The sequence below is a fragment of the Pristis pectinata genome, chromosome 1, assembly GCF_009764475.1.
Source record: "Pristis pectinata isolate sPriPec2 chromosome 1, sPriPec2.1.pri, whole genome shotgun sequence".
Taxonomy (NCBI): Eukaryota; Metazoa; Chordata; class Chondrichthyes; order Rhinopristiformes; family Pristidae; genus Pristis; species Pristis pectinata.
The window spans coordinates 55303590-55322299 of record NC_067405.1 but is presented as its reverse complement, the minus strand read 5'-3'; the positions used below and the strand labels follow the sequence as shown (position 1 = coordinate 55322299).

At 37.3% G+C, this 18710-nt stretch overlaps 1 protein-coding gene across 1 annotated transcript in view; it reads right to left on the bottom strand.

The window, feature by feature from the left end:
- The window catches only part of LOC127572193 (unconventional myosin-Ib-like), a 204044-nt gene that overhangs the window by 173868 nt on the left and 11466 nt on the right, over positions 1–18710 (bottom strand). Inside the window, 1 exon segment of the mRNA XM_052019109.1 lies at positions 199–314. Within this exon segment, the coding sequence (XP_051875069.1) occupies positions 199–314 (116 nt within the window).

Sequence of the window (18710 nt, the reverse complement as noted above, 5' to 3'; positions counted from 1 at the left end):
TCAATTATGGAATAGTTTGTCAGATGGTTGCCGTACTCTAAACAAATTATAACTAAACTGGGTAGATCAGACTTAATAAAAGCTTTAAAAAAACAAATTCACTTCCTCTTTCTTCCTTTCATCCAAGGTAAACAGCTTGGAACCTCTGCTGTTTTTTGATTTGAGTCAGCTGTAGTTTGTTAGCTTTGTTGTACTTACATGTGAGGACTAAGCTCATAGAAGTTTCTGTTGCGATATTCTTCTACTTTTGCTGGAGTGTAGATGGGCAAGGGTCTGTAAGGATTTACAGATATAACTACACTTCCAATGTAAGTCTGAAACAAGAAATAAAAAAAATCAATATTAAATTGAAAATTAGTTGTTTCAAATGAATGCTGTAAAATTCATGCTGTTGATGCATAAGATTTCCTGCTGTGAAATAAGAAGCCATCACAGCTGAAAGACAACAGGTAATCCAATGCTTTGCTGGTTTGTTGGCACTGCTATTCATTTTCACTCTTACAATGGTTGTTCAGGGAAGTCCAATGCAAAGGTTGCCTCTGAGGATGGCCAGGTTAGTAATAATTTAACTTGACGTAAACACCAGAGTGATGCAGAGATGTATCAGGGGATTGTATATTTGACAACATTTGAAATAAACAAAGAATTAAGGAACTCATTGCACGTTGATAGTTATTGAGATTCCAACAAGTAAGAATTGTCTCTGCTGTTGCCTCCCACTTTTTTAAAACAATGCTGGACTCCAATGTTGCATAATGTTGAAGAAAGTTTTAGGCAACAAAAGTAACATTGCTGATCCTAATGTTTCAGATTTCAACTTCTCCAGTTTATCCCGCTGCTTTCCTCCCCAAAAACCCTAGGTCTCATGGTTTATAGTCTCATTGGCAGAAGGGATTCCTCAGTGCTTCACTCTTGCAGATTTTTCCATGTTTGCTGGGTGATGAGTGTCGAGGGATATGTGATGGCAACCACTGTGTTATAGCCATTCAGGTGATGGAAATTCAACCCTACAAAATTCACAAACCACTACCCAAAAATGTCAGATAAAGAATAAAATTCGCTTTTACAGAATTTATGTGGAAAAAAGGTAAATAAATAAGCACAAATGTTTTTTTCTAGTAACGCATCCTCCCGTAATTCAAGGGTCACCAATAATCTAATGTATTTATCGTTTCAATAGTGCAGTAATAAGTGGAGTTGGAAGAAACACTTCCTTAAGATGAATGGCAAACTTTTTTCAGTTTCTCCTGTGAATTAACTGTGTGGGCAACAGTACTCATGCGGAGTAGTCACTGGGTGCCATGAAGACCACCTGGGTGAAAGCCCAGGGAGCAAGTTGGTGGTGCAGTGAAACCAAGGAAAGTCACTTGCAGAAAAGAACAGCACCTTTCACACCACTTCAGAAAGACTCAAAGCACTTTCCAGTGAAACGTAGGAAAAGCAGCAGCCCATCTATGCCCAGCAAGCTCGCTAAAGAACATTCTGCTGATGACTAGGTAACCCATTTCAGTTTTGTTGTTACTGAAGCAGTTTACCTGGTTATTATCAGTCAGGAAAAAGGATAACCAAAAGGCTGAAAACTGCAAGCAAAGATTATTAATATGTTGAACTTTGCACATGAAAGGTCACAGAAGAAAAGCAGCAAATGGCAATATTAGTACTTATGAATTATATCACCCCATATCAAATATTTGTGGTTCATCATTAAAATATGCACGCATCCAGGTGCTTCCATCTTGTTCATTACAGTTGTAGTATAGTTATTTCCCTCTGAATATCAGTGTCCAGACTGGTGGACATCTTTTCCCACAAACTCCTTTCATAAAGCCAAAGATCAAATGATACTCCACTTCCAACCGATCCCACATTTCTCACATGGGTAGCTATTCTTCTCAATCATGAAATAAAATGAGGGACATGAGTTAGGAAAGTAATCAGTGTATCATTGGCTTTTGGTACTAAGTATTCAAGTTTTAAATCTCGTGGCAATGACATCCAGGCTGAATAGAATCATTCTAGAATATGGCTGAGATCTATTGTGGCCTTTCTCACATCTGATCTGCACTTTGAATACATGAAACAAAGTTATGAGAAAACCAAAATACATCATTCACGATTGAGATAAATTCCTTAAGAAACATTTCCTTAGTACAGCCCTTCATACAGGTTCAAAAGTTACACAACTAAATACTTACTCCATTATTTTTCTAAATATATTATAATAGATACCAGTATGCATTTACTTTAATAAGGCTGCATCTGTTCTCTTTAATATCCATCTCTATTGATACCCTGATCCCTTCAGATGATCCCTCCAGAGGATCTGGCTCTCACAATGTTTCCCACCAGCTACCTCGCGAAACGTCCATCAAAGAGCATTGTTACATGTTATGCACAAACCATCCTGTTACCCTCTTAGTAAACTGACTAAATAATTAGTATTGTAGGCAATTTTATACTGTTGGCCCACACTACTGAGAACTTAGTGATTAAATCTCTTTCACATGGGATAAATACAATAGCAGAGAAATGTTCATCTCAACACACTGTAGTTATTAAATTCCAGGCCCTACACCAACTGTTATGCTATCCCTTACCTCCCACTGTGAAGAAACCACAAAAGTGCGCAATAGTTGCTGAAACTCACTAAAACACCACTCCCAAAGTTATTCTTAGAAGCATTACCATCATAATCAGTACAAGATGCATCCTTTTAAAATCTCATTTTAAATGCATTCTGTAACTTATGCAAATTGTTGAAGTTTCCCAGACACTTTTTTTGATAGCAGTTATAGTAGGAACATTTGCTTCTAGTCCCAGTTCGAGATCTGTTTCAATAGTATGCAGAAGCTGAGAGAAAAATCTATATGGTTCACATCTGTACATCATATAAGGGATTCATTCCTTGGGGAGGTTCAGGCATACGTGCCCCTTCAAAACTCAGATATTTCAGTATTATTTTCTAATAATTTGAAATATTTATTTTATATTTCTGACCAGTATACCACCTTTGAAGAGAATATTCCCACTAAGACTGACCAAAATCTAGAAATATATTTTGAGGATAAAGTATTATTTCCAATTTTTTCCAGTTCTGATGAAATAATGACAGATAATTTGTGACACAGAAGGTGGACATTCAATGTATTGTATCCTTGCTGGTCAATAAAGAGTTACCCAACCTTATACCACCTTCCAGCACAAGGTCTGTGATCCTGCAAGTCACGGCTCTTTATCTACATCCAAATATTTCTTAAAAATAATGTTTTTGCCTTTTCGTCTATTCAGGCAGTGAGGTCTGACCCAGAACACCCTTTTGCTGTATACATTTTCCCCTCATCTCCCTTCTAATTCTTCCATCAATTACTTTAAATCTATGCCTCTTGGTTATTGACCCTCTCTCACTAGGGAAATAGTCCTTATTCTATCTAGGCCCCTCAAAGTTTTATATTCCTCAAGTCTTCCCTCAGCTTTCTCTATTTGAAAGGAAGCAATGCAATCTTTCCTCCTAGCCAGAATTTTCCAGTCCGGAACCATCTTCATAAATCTCCTCTGCACCTATTCCAGTGTTATCACATCTTTCCTGCACTCAACCTGTAACTCTGTTTCTTTCTTCACAGACTTGCCAAGTATTTCCAGCATTTTCTATTTTTAATTAATTGAAGTTGCATTGTAACGAAGCAAATGAAGGTTATTCCATCAAATCTCCAGGATACTGATAAAGTAGACTTTGGTATGGCATTGTTGTTGAATAGCAAGTGGAGGTACTTAAATTCAATTTTATTGGATACGGTCACTGCCTGACACATGTGTAGTATGAATATAACTTGCTATGTATCAGTCCAAGTATGAATGACAGGTCTAGTTGCATATAATAATGTGACCCTGACTCCATATGGACATGGATTGCTTCATATTTGAGGAATTGAAAACAGAATTTCATGCTGTGTATTATTTTAAATTTTTAAAGTTTTATTTACAGCGTGGTAACAGGCCCTTTCGGCCCAACGAGTCCACACCGCCCATTTTAATCCCAAATTAACCTACCCGTATGTCTTTGCATTGTGGGAGGAAACCGGAGCACCCGGAGGAAACCCATGCAGACACGGGAGAACGTACAAACTCCTTACAGACAGCGACGGGAATCGAACTCCGATCGCTGGCACTGTAATAGCGTCGCACTAACCGCTACACTACCATGCCTATGGGTGGTCATCTCCACTTCTCACCTTCTATTGGAAGTAAGATCAATGATGAAGCCGCAAAAAATGGCTGAAGGCTAGAACACTGCCCGAGGAAATTCCTGGGTCTGAAATAATTGGGTTATAGCAATGCAATCATCTTCCTTGTGTTGGGTACAAGGTTACTGTAACCTCCTTTATTTAATGATTATTTATTCACAATTAATTATTTTTTAAATAATATTTCTTTTCATGCCCTTGCTATCCTTGTCACCCCTGTAATGCACGTGATGTCCCTTTTATATTTGATGCTTCTATAGCTCATATTGCAGAAGAGTGTTGGGATACGGAAGCACACAATGTGAAAGAGAGATGCAAAAGATAAATGCAATGTGGATATCTTTTAAAGAAAGAAGACCGTGAATTCTGCATTGGAAATTCTGAGCAACTGAGAAAGAAGTTGTTCTAACACATGGATTCGGCTACAAGCTCTCCCTAGCCAGTTTTAGTCTGAAAACATTCAACAATTCTACAAGTTATGATGGCAGACTTGTAGTGAATTCTTTCTAAAACCAACTCCATTATGACAAACAATATATCTTAAATCTCCGATAATCCGCTACCTGATTGTTCAAAAATCGTGATGGTTTGGCATCTGGTTCACTTGGTACTGATTCCCAATCTCCCTCTAATACACAGGGGCCTTGGTTCCCCTGCTCCCCAAAACATACTGTGGCTCTGGTTTCCCCTTTCCCTTTAAACTTACTGGGGCCGTGTCACCCATGCTTCCTTGAAACTCAGCTGGTTCTACTTCCAGAAAATGTATTATCTTACTGTACTGCATAACTTTTTTTCTAAAGTGAATTAAAAGTGTCTTGGAATATTAATTGGAATAACATTCAATTGTCCAGAAAATCTGGCAATCCGGCACCACTGAAGTTCTAAGTGTGCTGGATTAACAGAGTTTTACTCCATACACAAGGCACTGTTGCAAATATCTCTAATGAAACACCAATCATATGTTCACGTGAGGAAAACCATTCACCTGTAAAAGGCAGCATCCAAGGTCAGGATCAAACCCAGCAGGAGGCAGAAGGATTCAGTTCCCATAGCTCTGCGCTGTTGGTTACCTTATATTTGCTTTAACACCAAGTCATCATTGGCAGGTTTATTGAAGATTAAAAGAGGATGAGCCTAACAGTCAACATTCACAAGGCAGAGGTCCTTTACCACCATACCCCTGCTGCACCACACTGCCCTCCAACAATGAAGCTTCATGGCAGACTCTGGAAAACGTGGACCACTTCCCATATCTCAGGAACCACCTCCCAGCGAAGGCAGAATTGATGATCGAATTCACCACCATCTTCAATGTGCCATTAATCAATTGAGGAGAAAGCTGTTTGAAGATAAGCACTAAGCTCATGGTCTACAGGACAGCAGTGATTCTCGCCCTCCTACATGCTTGTGAGACCTGGACTACCTATAGCAGGCATCACAAGCTATTGGAAAGATATCACCGATGTGAACTGCAAAATCCTCCAGATTCACAGGAACAATAAGCAAACCAACATCCATATCCTCTCTCAGGCCACCATCCCCAGCACTTAGGCCCTAATCATGCTGTGTCAGCTTCATTGGGTAGACAATATTGTTCACTTGCCTGACACTAGACTCCCAAAACAAACACTCTATTCCAAGTTGTCACAAGAAAAGGTTAACAGGTGAAAAGAGGAAAAGATTCAAAGGTGTGCTTACAGCTTCTTTGACAAAATGCAACATTCCACTGACTTCCTGGGAATCTTTGACCTCTAATTGCTTTAAGTGGAGGAGCAGCATTCAGGATGGTGATGAAACCTCGAGTCCATGCATCGGGAGCACATAGAAACCCCAAGTAAATGGCAGAAAGAGCACACCACCTCATAAGCTCCCTGCTCACCTTCTCCATCGGGCATCACCTGTCCCATCTATGGAAGAACACAGAATAGTACAGCAGAGGAACAGGCCCCTTGGTCTACCATGTCTGAGCCGACCAGAATGCCAGTCCAAACTAATCCCAAATGCCTGCATATGGTCCCTGTCCCTCTATACTCTATCTGTTCAAGAGTCTGTAGTCCCCACATCGGGCTCATCAGCCACATCAGAATCCATAAAGCTCAGGAAGTAAGTCATTCTCAATCCCACAGGACTGCTTTAGAAGAAGAAAGAATATTTGTATTCTGCAACAAGTTAAATGATTATTAATTATCTAAAATCTGAAATTAAATAACAAAGCATTTGATTCTTTAATCATTTATAACAGTCACATCAAAGCATTTGTGACTTCTACACAACTCCAGACATATCATTATGATTGACCTCTGAAATGACCAAGCAAGCTTCAGCTCATGGACATTCAGAAAAGGACAATAAAGGTTTAAGGCTGGCTTTGCTATTGATGCCTGTATACAGTGAATAGATTTCAAAAAAGCAAGCAAACCCAACCTCTTTTTCATTACCAATCTTGTCCAATACAAGTACAGTTTATGTTCACTTTCTCCAATGCAGGGATGCACAGTAAAAACATCTTGTAAAACAAAAATGCCCACTGTACTGTAATTTACCTGGGAAGTATGGAATTCATGATATTCTACAACTGAAATTTCGACACTAAAAGTTCTTGATTTCTTCCATATAATCACCAACATTAATCAGGGAAACATTAGTTGAGTCCTGAAGAAGGGTCCCAACCCAAAACATTGACCACCTGCTTTTCTCCATGGATGCTGCCTGTCCTGCTGAGTTCCTCCAGCATCACCATGTTTTTCATCTAGATTCTGGCATCTGCACTCCTTTGTTTCTTTAGTGAAGTCTTATTATATCACTAGCTATTTGCAATCATTAAAAGCTCAAAAGGTCACCTGATGATCTACCCAGAAGCTTTTTGAACTTTCACTTCCACACTTTAAGGGAATTTACTCCATTGCATTGACATTTAAAACGCAATTTAGGGTGATGTTAGGTTGAAGATATAATTAGAAGTGCCATCTCATTTCTTCCTGCCTTCAACCAACCATTCCTATACTAACTTTGTTCACCCAGTCTTCCAATATCTTCCATGCATCGTCTTGTCATGCTGATTAGAAAGCAAATGGACACCTCATTATCCAATTGTTGATTCCTAAAAAGAGCCTATTCTTTCACCGCGTCTAATATTTTTTATAACTAATAAATGTAAACGTTGCATGATTCAATCAGCATTGAATAAAAACTATTCATTTTTATAATTGTTCTTCTAACCAAACCCCTTTTAACCTTACCACGTTCCGGAGACCCCCAGCACTCCCAACAACTCAAAACGAAAACCTAGAAATTGAGGGATTTGATTTTATAGCACTGACACAACATAGTTTTATCTTTTGGAGCAGGTCAACTAACATGCTTCACATAAAGAATACATGATGTTCCTATTATTTTTCTCACAAATCACTCTTAGCAAAAGTGTGATTTGTGAGAAAAATAACTTCATGGCAATCCTGGAAATTTGACATTTCTAATTGACAAGGAGCCAAAGAAGTGAGGTTATATTGCACGATTTCTGTTATGTCAATTTGTAAGCAAATTGCTTGTAAAAGATCGACATGGTCACTAGAAGCCAGTTTGAGCCACAGTATTTCAGGCTGCTTAGTGTTACATATGTAAAGCATATCTCACAGCATTAATTTCCTCACATTTCAACCAAAACTATGTTGTCTCAAAACTATAAAGTAGCTAATTGAATTCAAATCTCTCATTTTCCATAGGCTTGTTAGAGGTAATGGGCCAATGTGGTAAAGTTGGAAGGGGTTAACGTTAGAAGGGAAAGTATGAAAATGAATAGTTTTTAATCAATGCTCTTGGAATCATAGAAAATTTACAACATAGAAAAATGACATTCAGTTCATTATCTTGTAGCTAGTCAAAAAGTGTTACCCAGTCTAATATCACCCAAGTCCACAGGGCCCCTCAGATCACAGCTCTTCATGTACACATCCAACTACTTTTTAAATGTGGCAAGGGTTTCTGCCACTACCACCTTTTCAGGCAGCAAGTTCAAAAGCCTTACCACCCTTTAGATGAAAAGACTTTTCCATATCTCTCCTCTAATCCTTCTACTATTTGCTTTACATCAATGCCTCCTGACTTTGACCCCTCAGCTAAGGTAATTCTGGTCACCTCACTATAGGAAGGATGTCGAGGCTTTGGAGAAGGTGCAGAGGAGGTTTACCAGGATGCTGCCTGGATTAGAGAGCATGTGCTATCAGGAGATGCTGGACAAACTTGGGCTCTTTCCTCTGGACTGGCGGAGGTTAAGGGGTGATCTGTTGGAAGTGTATAAAATTATGAGGGGCATAGATAGGATGGACAAGCAATATCTTTTTCCCATTATTGAGTGATCCAATACCAGAGGGCATGCATTTAAGGTGAGAGGGGATAGGTTCAGAACAGACGTGAGGGGTACGTTTTTTACTGAGAGAGTGGTGGATGCCTGGAATGCGTTGCCTGATAGGGTGGTGGAGGCAAATTCATTGGAGGCTTTTAAAAGGGGATTGGATGGGCACATGAATGAGAGGAAAATAGAGGGATATGGGCATTCTGTAGGGAGGAGGGAATAGTTATGTCGGCACAACATAGTGGGCCAAAGGGCCTGTTCTGTGCTGTACTGCCCTATGCAAAAAGTACTCAATCTGGGCCCCACAAAAGTTTTCCTTGGACTTTCTCTATTCCAAAGAAAACCTCAGCCTATCCAATCTTTCCTCATAACTAAAATTGTTTTAAAATATTTATTTTAATTAAAATGGAAGATACAGAGAAAACAAACCAATCTGAAGTCAGGTGCAGCACAAGAAGTTCGGGAACATCTGCAGTGTGGAGCCTCATCCCATCCCATGTTACAGTATTAGCCATTCTGTACTTGATATCAGGCCTTCTGTGAATCTATTCCTCCTTGCCACCCCCACACCCATTTCTCTCCATCAGTGACTGTTTAAACCATATACTCTGAAATTCCTTCCCTAAAAGCCTCCATGGTATATTTCATCCCTTCACCTTCAAAACTGTTAAAAAAAAGCCTTTCACTTTAACCAAGGTTTTCATGCTCTCAACATTTCTATCTTGCGCAAATTATCTGCCAGTGTTTACTGGACTTGAGCATACTATATAAATGCAAGTAGTTGCTATTTTAGTGAAAAATTAAATTTGCAAAATGATTCAGTATGAATAAATGCCATTATAAATTTAATCATCATTGTCAAGGTCCAATCATTTCTTCTTTTAAAATGAGTACACAAGACCATAGACGAAGAACACCAAATATTCATTAGTCAAATAGAAGTGGCATTTATAAATTACAAACATGATATGAAATAATATGATGCTCCACTGATGGATTGTGAGAATGTCTCATCTCTACTGACATCCAGCTTAGCTATGACTGACCAATTTTGCATGATATATTCCTCCATGATACAACATCCCTTACCATTTCCTGAACATTCATCATATGCTGTATGAATGATGCATTTACTGAAATAATAATGTTGAAGGAAAATTCCATAACAGGAGCCTTGCAAATTAATGGTCCAAGTGCATTATCAAATGAACAAACACAAAACCTATGTTATCTTAGAACTATGGAATTCAACAAATTAAATTACATCTTTTGAATCTCCTTGCATTCCCCATATCCCTTTTCATCATCCCAAATATTCATAATTGGCCAAACGTATTTCACATAGCAGGTTAGGGAACCCATCTACACAGTAGTCTCCTAGGATTGCATTAAGGCAACTAATAATGTTCTCTGGGGAAATTCCATTTCAAATAGCAGTTGAGACTGAATTTCTAGTCTGCAATCTGTCAGCTTAAATTGTATATAATCACATAATTAGGTTAAATATTATCATAAAATGTCCCAATTTAATATAATGAGGCCACCATTTTCTAATAAAATTAATACAAGTGTATTTTAAGATACTAGTGTTAAGTTTCCACCACTTAACCCATAATCTATAAAGACCAGACTACATGCATAAAATGAATCATCAATGTTTGACAAGAACATCATTTTAGTTCTCATTTCTTCTTCTCTCATTAAGGTATTGGCTTTCCTTTCCACCAGTGAGAAACCAAGGTAAAGAGCTAATATCTCTATATGCATGGGGCATAATGTTTGAAAAGAATACAATAGAATTGGCGCCACCATCCCTCCACATTTCATCGAGGGTCAATGTTTCATGTGTGAACCTCAAATGAGTGTGGGAAATGAAACATCACATCTGATGCCAGTTCCTCATTCATCCAATTTTCAGACACATTACACATTCTGACTTCTCTGGCTGGTGATCAGAAGCAGGAATCTTTATTGCTTCTCCCTTTCTTACCTCAGGGAACCTGAAGCAACTGTAGCACTCCTACTACTGTGAAAAGCTAATTCAGAACATACACGTCTAGTTTATTTGTCATTATTTTATTTTTCCCATTCCAAATCACTAATAAAGGCATATGTTCCAGCTTAGCTAGTGGAAACAATAAGTGGGGATCATGATTTATTCTGTAAGGAATGCAATTCAAACCAAAACTGGTGGCCAAGATTCAAATATCAAACTAAATCAGAGAACAAGTTCTCAAAGCTTAGGATCTGGATTCAAATTTGCAATGTTCTCCAATCAACAGGCATGAATTATTCTAATTTAAAACATGTCTTCAAGCCTAATTATTTATCTAAGCATTTAGCCACTCTGCTAATGTTACCATATGTGGCTTAGTGCCATTTTTTTCCTTGTAACACTCCTGTGAAACATCTTTGGGATGTCCCACTATAGTAGAAGTGCAAGTTGCATTTGTTGATCTGTTCAATGGGTTGGTCTAACTCTGCCTGCTACATTATTGTTTCTCCAAATTTAATGTCAAGCCAATATTTATGTTGAAGACAATCAATGGATTTCTGAAAGATCATGTGCTGCCATATTAAACAGATCCATTCCATCAATATTTCTTAACAATGGAAATAAATGTCCAGAGTTGACCAGCATATTTTTGTAGAGATCACATGAAAAAGGCCAACACTGAAGGTCACACTGCAGCCCTTAATATATCTGATTTAACATAAATTGGTTACCACGACATTGTTACTTCTCTATGTAACCTTTGTACACTAATAATTGCCTTCCCCCCCCCACCCCCCCCCAGTACAACCAGTAACCACACTCAAGATTGCTGAACAAACATATTCAGGGTCACATCAGCATCAGAAAACTTGGCCCAGCTCCCATATGACTGAAATGCATGTTTTCCTTTTCTTGTTCCCTGTTTTTGTAGCCCAAGGTTCTCACTACACAGATAAGCCAAAATCAATAGTTAATAGTCTACAATGATCACAAACGTGCTTTAACATTGACAGAATTTCTTTTGAATAAGACAAGTGCCAGGTGCCCACTTGATCCATCATTTTAATGCTGCTGTATAATCAGTATCAAACTGAGGGAAGAAAATTAAAATTTAAATGGTAAACATTACAAACTGTGCTTCCTATCATTTTATTGTTGATCATTCACACACCTGTGTTTGTAAGGCAGATTGATAGCAAATACATTGTTTTTGTCCAAAATCCAATATTCTGCTCTGCCTTATCAAAGATTGTGACCTAGTAAGTAATAATATTTGCAAATATCTGGCATATCATCATATCAAACCAAGTCAAAGGACTTCAAACAAAAACACTGAACTGTAGCAGCTGAAGTAATTCTCTACAAAGGCAAAACCATGATCCCTAATTCCCAACAAAAAACAAAATCATTTGACAAATGATTACGTTTTTAGTACTAATTACAAAATGGCATTCAGAATTTTCTGCACATCTTTGAATAAGATGGCTAAATTCCAAGTTCAGTCTTGGGGTTCAAATTCAAATTTCAATCTCTAAAATGGAGAAGCAATGTGTCAAACTAACACATTAGATTCTGAGCCTATTGAACAGAGCCAGGCCTCCAAGTATCTAATCCAAGTAACTGCTTGATTATATGTCTTTAGACGTGAAGCATCTTATACATAACACTAAATGGGATCATAAAAAATGAGAGAAATATTGAACAAATACAAGAAAGAGTGAAAGGCAAATTGAGGTGAGAAAGTGGACAGTAAGATCTAAGATGAAGCAGAGGAAATTATATATAACAAATGTTGTCTAGCAACTGGACACAAAGGCAGGAACTTTAAAAGAAATGAAGTGTGCCAAAGCGTTTAGGGTGTGATATTAGAGAAATGCAAGTCGAAGAATGTGCTCAAAGATTAGTCATAATGTTAGCTGGACAAACATTTGGTGAGGATCGGTGAGAACCGAACCAATGACTGAACAGTTCATAATGGCTGTAGTTATAATAATTAGTGACACCACTTTTGGACTGAAACTGTTGTTTTATTTCTTAAATAGGCTAATTTATATTTTAAGAAGAATAAAAAAGAACAAGAAAGTGCAAAGTCTAAAAGCTGGTATATACCATGAACTACACAAATGGAAGTGTTCAGAAATACATAAAATTAAAGCAAAATTGAAAAATTACTAATATGGAATAGAGGATTGTTTGAAAATAAGTATTTTCAACTGTATTTCTTTTTTCATGGTTGGACAATGTCCACACATCCTTATTACTGAGCAACAGTTTTACTGATTGACTTCAACAGGAGAGTTGTGCACTAAGTTCCCTGCAGCCAAGAAAAATACTACAGTAGATATATACTGATTGTGTAGGACATCTTTCAGAACTGGTTTGCATCACGTGGTATGTCTCTGATACATTGTTCTATCAGAAACTGATATTTAGTTGAGAGTCAACCGAAGGTTGAGAGTCAATTAATGGTTGAGGAATCCTACAAGATTGCTACAGGATGGATACGGTGCTCGAGAATGTGAAGCTATTTCACTCAGGACATGGTTGTGAAGTGCAGGGAAGGAACAGCCCACAGAGTTAGAAATGGCAGTGTAATTTTTCTCATCAAGACTGAGTTGTGTGGCATACCCAAATCCAAACAGTACTGAAAAATCATGGTCAGTGTCCTACAATTTTCTCTCATACTTCCCTCAAAATCTCAGCATGCATCACATCTGATCCCGGTGAATTACCCACTTTAAGTTTAGATAACTTTTCTCATATCCCCATGATATAAATTTTGAACATTTCTGGTGTTTCAACTATTTCCTTTTTCCCTATTATTTGAAATCACCCCCTTCCCTGGTGAATACAGATGCAAAATATTCATTTAGTACCTTAACACTGCCCTCACCATGTAAATAGTTAATTGATTGTCTTATATCAATGTTTAAATAGATTAATTGATTGTAGGGGCTTATGTTTCTATTTTTAAAGATTGTGTGTGTGTATGTGGGTGTGTGTCTGTGTGTGTGCGTGCGTGCGCATAAGCAGATCTGTGTGTGTTTGTCTATTTGGTCACATACAGCAAAACCTGGCCTTCTTGACATTGGACCAAGGGTCCCTTTATCAAGACTATGTAGTAACCGGTGTCCTATGTAGAACTAGACTGAAAGCCAATCATTCTCCATTCATGGGACCATCAAAGCAGGAAAGAATAGGACTGTTTACAACAAAAGATGTTTTGTTTATACTTCTATCTCTATCTATTATTAGATCCTAGCAGCAACACAAAGAGACCAGCATTAAAGATGTCAGTTGGTGCTGCTATAAACAACATTTGTTACTATCACCTTACTGTAATTTGAAGGACCAGTAAAACAACTTATTTAAGTAAATATCACCAACTTCAAAGAGCTTTTTGCTATATCTCCCAAAAAAATTGGAATGCCAAACCTTGTTCTGTGTATTGCTTAAAAATGTGTTGCTCAATGAGTTAATGCATACATATGTGCTATATTTCAACACAGGGATCTGGATTCACAGCTTATTCAGTCGAATAGAATGCCAACTATCATTGCTGCTGACTGAAACAAGTTTGTGCAATCTCAATGCAAAGTAGCTGCAGAACCACAGCACAACTCCACAGACAATTCAACATTCAGGTAAAACATGATGACTGGTGCATAGAATGTTTTTGAGACACTGCTTTTCTCAGTTTATGAATAAGACACATTGTCAAATACACAAAAGGGAGTGATTGATGCTGGAAATGGTGTCTAATGTGAAAGCTTCTGAGCACTGACATTGCTCACCTTGTTAAATACAAAAAACCGAGGGTAGATAAGAAGGACATAGATATTCGACACATCATAAGCCTCAATGCACAAATCTTAAGCTTTGGGAATCATTTTTAAGTACTTCAACTTTTTTTTGTTCAGAGTGTTTTGTTGCTTTACTGCATTCAGCTGTAATTGGAATTCTTATTTAGCAGAATCGAGCAAAGCACCTTTTTGCAAAAAATGAGATGGAGAAGTTTTGTGAACATCATAAACGTTCACATAATGTTTATGATATTCATCAGAGCACTATAGATCCCTTCATAATTAATGAAAAACTTCCAAGGTTCAGCTATTTTAGGCAAGGTCCTAAAAATCAGAGGAATGAGTGGGTGACATGTTGATTGAGAGATGAATGCAGTTCAACTTGTATAATTATGAGATAGTTTTAAAGTTTGAAGCATGGTATTGATCAAATTCTGATCACAAATGAAAATTTGTGGAGATGGCAGGAAGAATACAAAGACAGATTAATTATTGACGGACAAGCAAGGTTAAGGAAATTGATTCTATTCTCAATGAAGAAAATGAAAATTCAAACCAAGTGTTCTTCAAAAATCAGTTGGAACAATAAATTGGATTGAGTAAAGATGCATTCCAGCTTCCAACCACATGCTGTGTAAAGAAGTTTTTCCATGTGAAATAATCATTTAGAATCAAGGCATATAAAGTCACCAAGCTGAACAGTACATGAATATGTACTGTTTAACACTGTTCATTCATCTAACGTGGACTTAAGTATGGAAATGTTTTCAGAGCTTAACTAAATTACCATGGATCATATCATTGTGAAGGAAATATAATGCCAGCATGGTTCTGAATCAATCCAGACAACCAAAATCACTGATCAAATTAGATAATTCATAGTCTGAAAAGTACATCTGTCAGCAACACAACTTGCCACATCACCGGAAAGTTCAGCTGACATCAGCTTCAGCAAAGCAAAAACAAGCAACATTGGGTAGCATACAGGGAGCATACTTCAGTGCCTGAGAATGTTGTGTGTACATCTGCTGAAAAATATTTCATGGTTTAAAGAAAAACAAGTAGACATTCCAACAAGAGAATAATTTAACTTAATAAAGGAACTTGCAAAACAAAAAGCTGAAAAGACTTGTCTGGGCATCATCCAAACAACATCTATTTAAAAACTTGCAAAAGATGCCCAGAGTCTTTTGCTATTCCTACACTAAGGTGTAGAGATGCATTTTAGAAAAATTGGTGCAACCTTGATCTCTTCTATTTGACTTCTCCAGTAAAAGAGATCTTTAAGTATTGTCTTTCTTAAATAGTAAAATGCAGTTAATGAATGGTCATGCAATGATTGTTTAAGCAAATACAGAATTTTGCTGTTAAAATTATTTATTTTTCTAAAAAAAGTCCTTCTCTTGTATGATTATTTGAAGTCTTTACATAGTCCTGTTTCACGCATGAACAGGATGCTTCAAGAGGTGCTTGGTTGGGCACATGAATGAGAGGAAAATGGAGGGATATGGACATTCTGTAGGTATGAGGGATTAGCTATGTCAGCACAACATTATGAAGGGCCTGTTCTGTGCTAAACTGTTCTATGTTCTAATACACTGAAAATAAAATCTATGCTGGTGGTCACACAGCCACATTTCATGACCAAGTTTACTATGACAGCATCTACAGACAGTTCTGACAAGTCAGTAGAAACATTCCAAACTTTCCTTGAGAATTCTTACTAAAAACATTACTTAAATTTGATTATTCACATATGGTAAGCGAACACAAGAGAAACTATGCAACCTGCTGACACTGGTAAGTAGACTGAAGATCTCAACACAGTATTTATGACACGATCAAAGTACTCTATCCAGCCACCAATAACTCCTAGGTGAACAGTGCAATAAAAGAAAATTAGATTTTAAGTACACTTTAATTACATGGATTGCTGGTCAATGTTGTAAAAGATTTGTACTGGTGCATAGATGGACTTTCTCGTGTTTCAAGAATATTACCTTGGCAAGCTTTCTCCATTTCCACCAACTCAGCATGATCACACTGCAGATCACCTAATTGGTGGGCTGGATCACAGTAGCAAATGCCTAAGGTTCTGTACAGAACTGCTACTGAGATGAATCATGTCCTGGATCTGTGCCTAACCTGGTGCAGGTTCCAAGACTCCATTGACTTCAATGGGCATTGTAAGCTCTAGGATGTAAGTGAGAAGGTAAACTTTTTAAGTTACTTCATCATAATTCAATGCTTTTAATTATCTATAGAACAATGGGTAAGTGTTCTGTGGGCACATCTGTGAGCACCTCGTAAAACAGTTTCAGCCTTGGTTGGCACTTGGAGATAGGATCTCACTAGGAAATACATGAATATCATTGTTCAGTAAACAATGCCATCACAGTTCAGGATCAAATCAGGCAACAGTGTCTGGAGAAACCAATGATCAAACTAGGAAACTGAATCATAGTCCTAACAAGAATCTAAGTCACACTGCTTACACTAAAAAAAACTACTTTCAGAAAACTTTGTTCTTTTTGTTTTTTATTTTTAAAAATATAATTATAAAATTTACAATTATTCACTTCAATTTTAATAGTCTTTACATGCCTGTGAATGTGAGAAGTTTAGAAACTACTAAAAATCCCTAGTAAATTTTACATTTAGCAAAGCTGGGTTGGCACGTTGATTGCTTTCAGAACTTTCCAGGGTGTTTCAGGAACAAGGTCCCCTCAACATGATACTCAAGGCCCTGCCACTGCTATGACTGGACTAACAGAGTCTGGGATGTTTCAAGCCTAACAAGATTAGCCCTCTGCATCCAGACTAGTTAGGTAATGGTGTGGGGAAACCATTGGTGATAGTTCCAGTCAGGGAATCAGATCAGCAACATCTGGCGTATTGTTTCATATGAAGTCAGAATAAATATCAGGGAGGCACAATACATATGGCCTTCAACTGGAACTGCGCAGCTATTTTGTAAAGCATCAAGTACTAAATGCTCTCTGACTTTTATCTCTGGAACGAAACAGCCTATTATTGGCAACAAATAAAACTCAATCTTAAGCTCCTCTCAAAGTTACCTTACGAAAGCAGTCATATCCACTTGAATCTTTCAAATAGTTCTTTTGTAATTATTCCTAGAAATTTGGCATCATTGTATATAGAATAATAACAGAAAATGATGGAAGCAAAGGGTAGGTTTTATTTATAAAACTGCTTTAATTGCTTTTCCTGCTGTAATGAATAAAAATGTTAAATCTAATAATCTGGCAAATATGTCATACAAGTCTTCAGTGGTAGTAATGAAAACATGCAGTTTAACATAATATTAAAATTTTATAATGCCATAAATCTCAAAGACAGGAAAATTTTGGCAGATAAGGGAAGAACATCCAGCAAATGCAAAGTAGAAAGATTGTACGCTGACCTTTCTCTTTTGACATGTTAATTACTATGCATTTGAACATTTTTCTGCTTTTATTCCTCAACGTAACACAATGCTACTTTTGCTTGGAATCCTGAATTAAAGGGTTTGCTTGAGCTACTTTGAGATTTTTGCAGGTCATTACTACAAGCTTTCACGTTGTAAAAGTGCATCAATTTAACAGAACATTTTTCACCTCACTGGGTTCTGCCATTCAGAGCTCATTCATCCATTTCTATCAATTCTATTCATTGCTATTCTTATGCAGCAGATGCCAAATCTGTAGTCTTCAACTGACCCATCACTGCACTCAACGGCAGTGAATATCAGATGCTGTTCACTGTTGTTTAACCATACTTCAGCTACTTGGCTGCTCCATTAAAATTTCATCTTTTGCTACAACCTAATCCAACTTTATAACTGCATTTCACAGTAATCTTAGCTTTGGAGGCTGTTTACAACAATCAGTATAAAAACCATTTGAACAAAGGAACACAACTGCAAGTGTCAGAGATCGGAAATAAAAACAGAAAACACTAGAAACACCCAGCAGATCAGCTGCTATTTGTAAAGAGATTGACATTTCACCAAAATCCTTTCAACACACTACAGAGCCAGCAATACTTAACAGCAGAACTTTCGATTGAATAGAACATTGATTTTGTTTAGATCTGCTGCCGAATGACAACAAAAAAATTAAGTTAGCCTCAACAGAGTGTAAGGATAGACATCATGGTCTATATTTAGTTTTTCGTTACAAATGATGGACACATGAAATTATTCCCAGCCTTTTGTATAAACACACATTCATTTCTTCCTTCAGTACCAGGCTGATTTGCTCAGGAATGGATTTATATCAGGAGACAGCTGTCCAAGTGTAATTAGTTGTTCTAAAGTC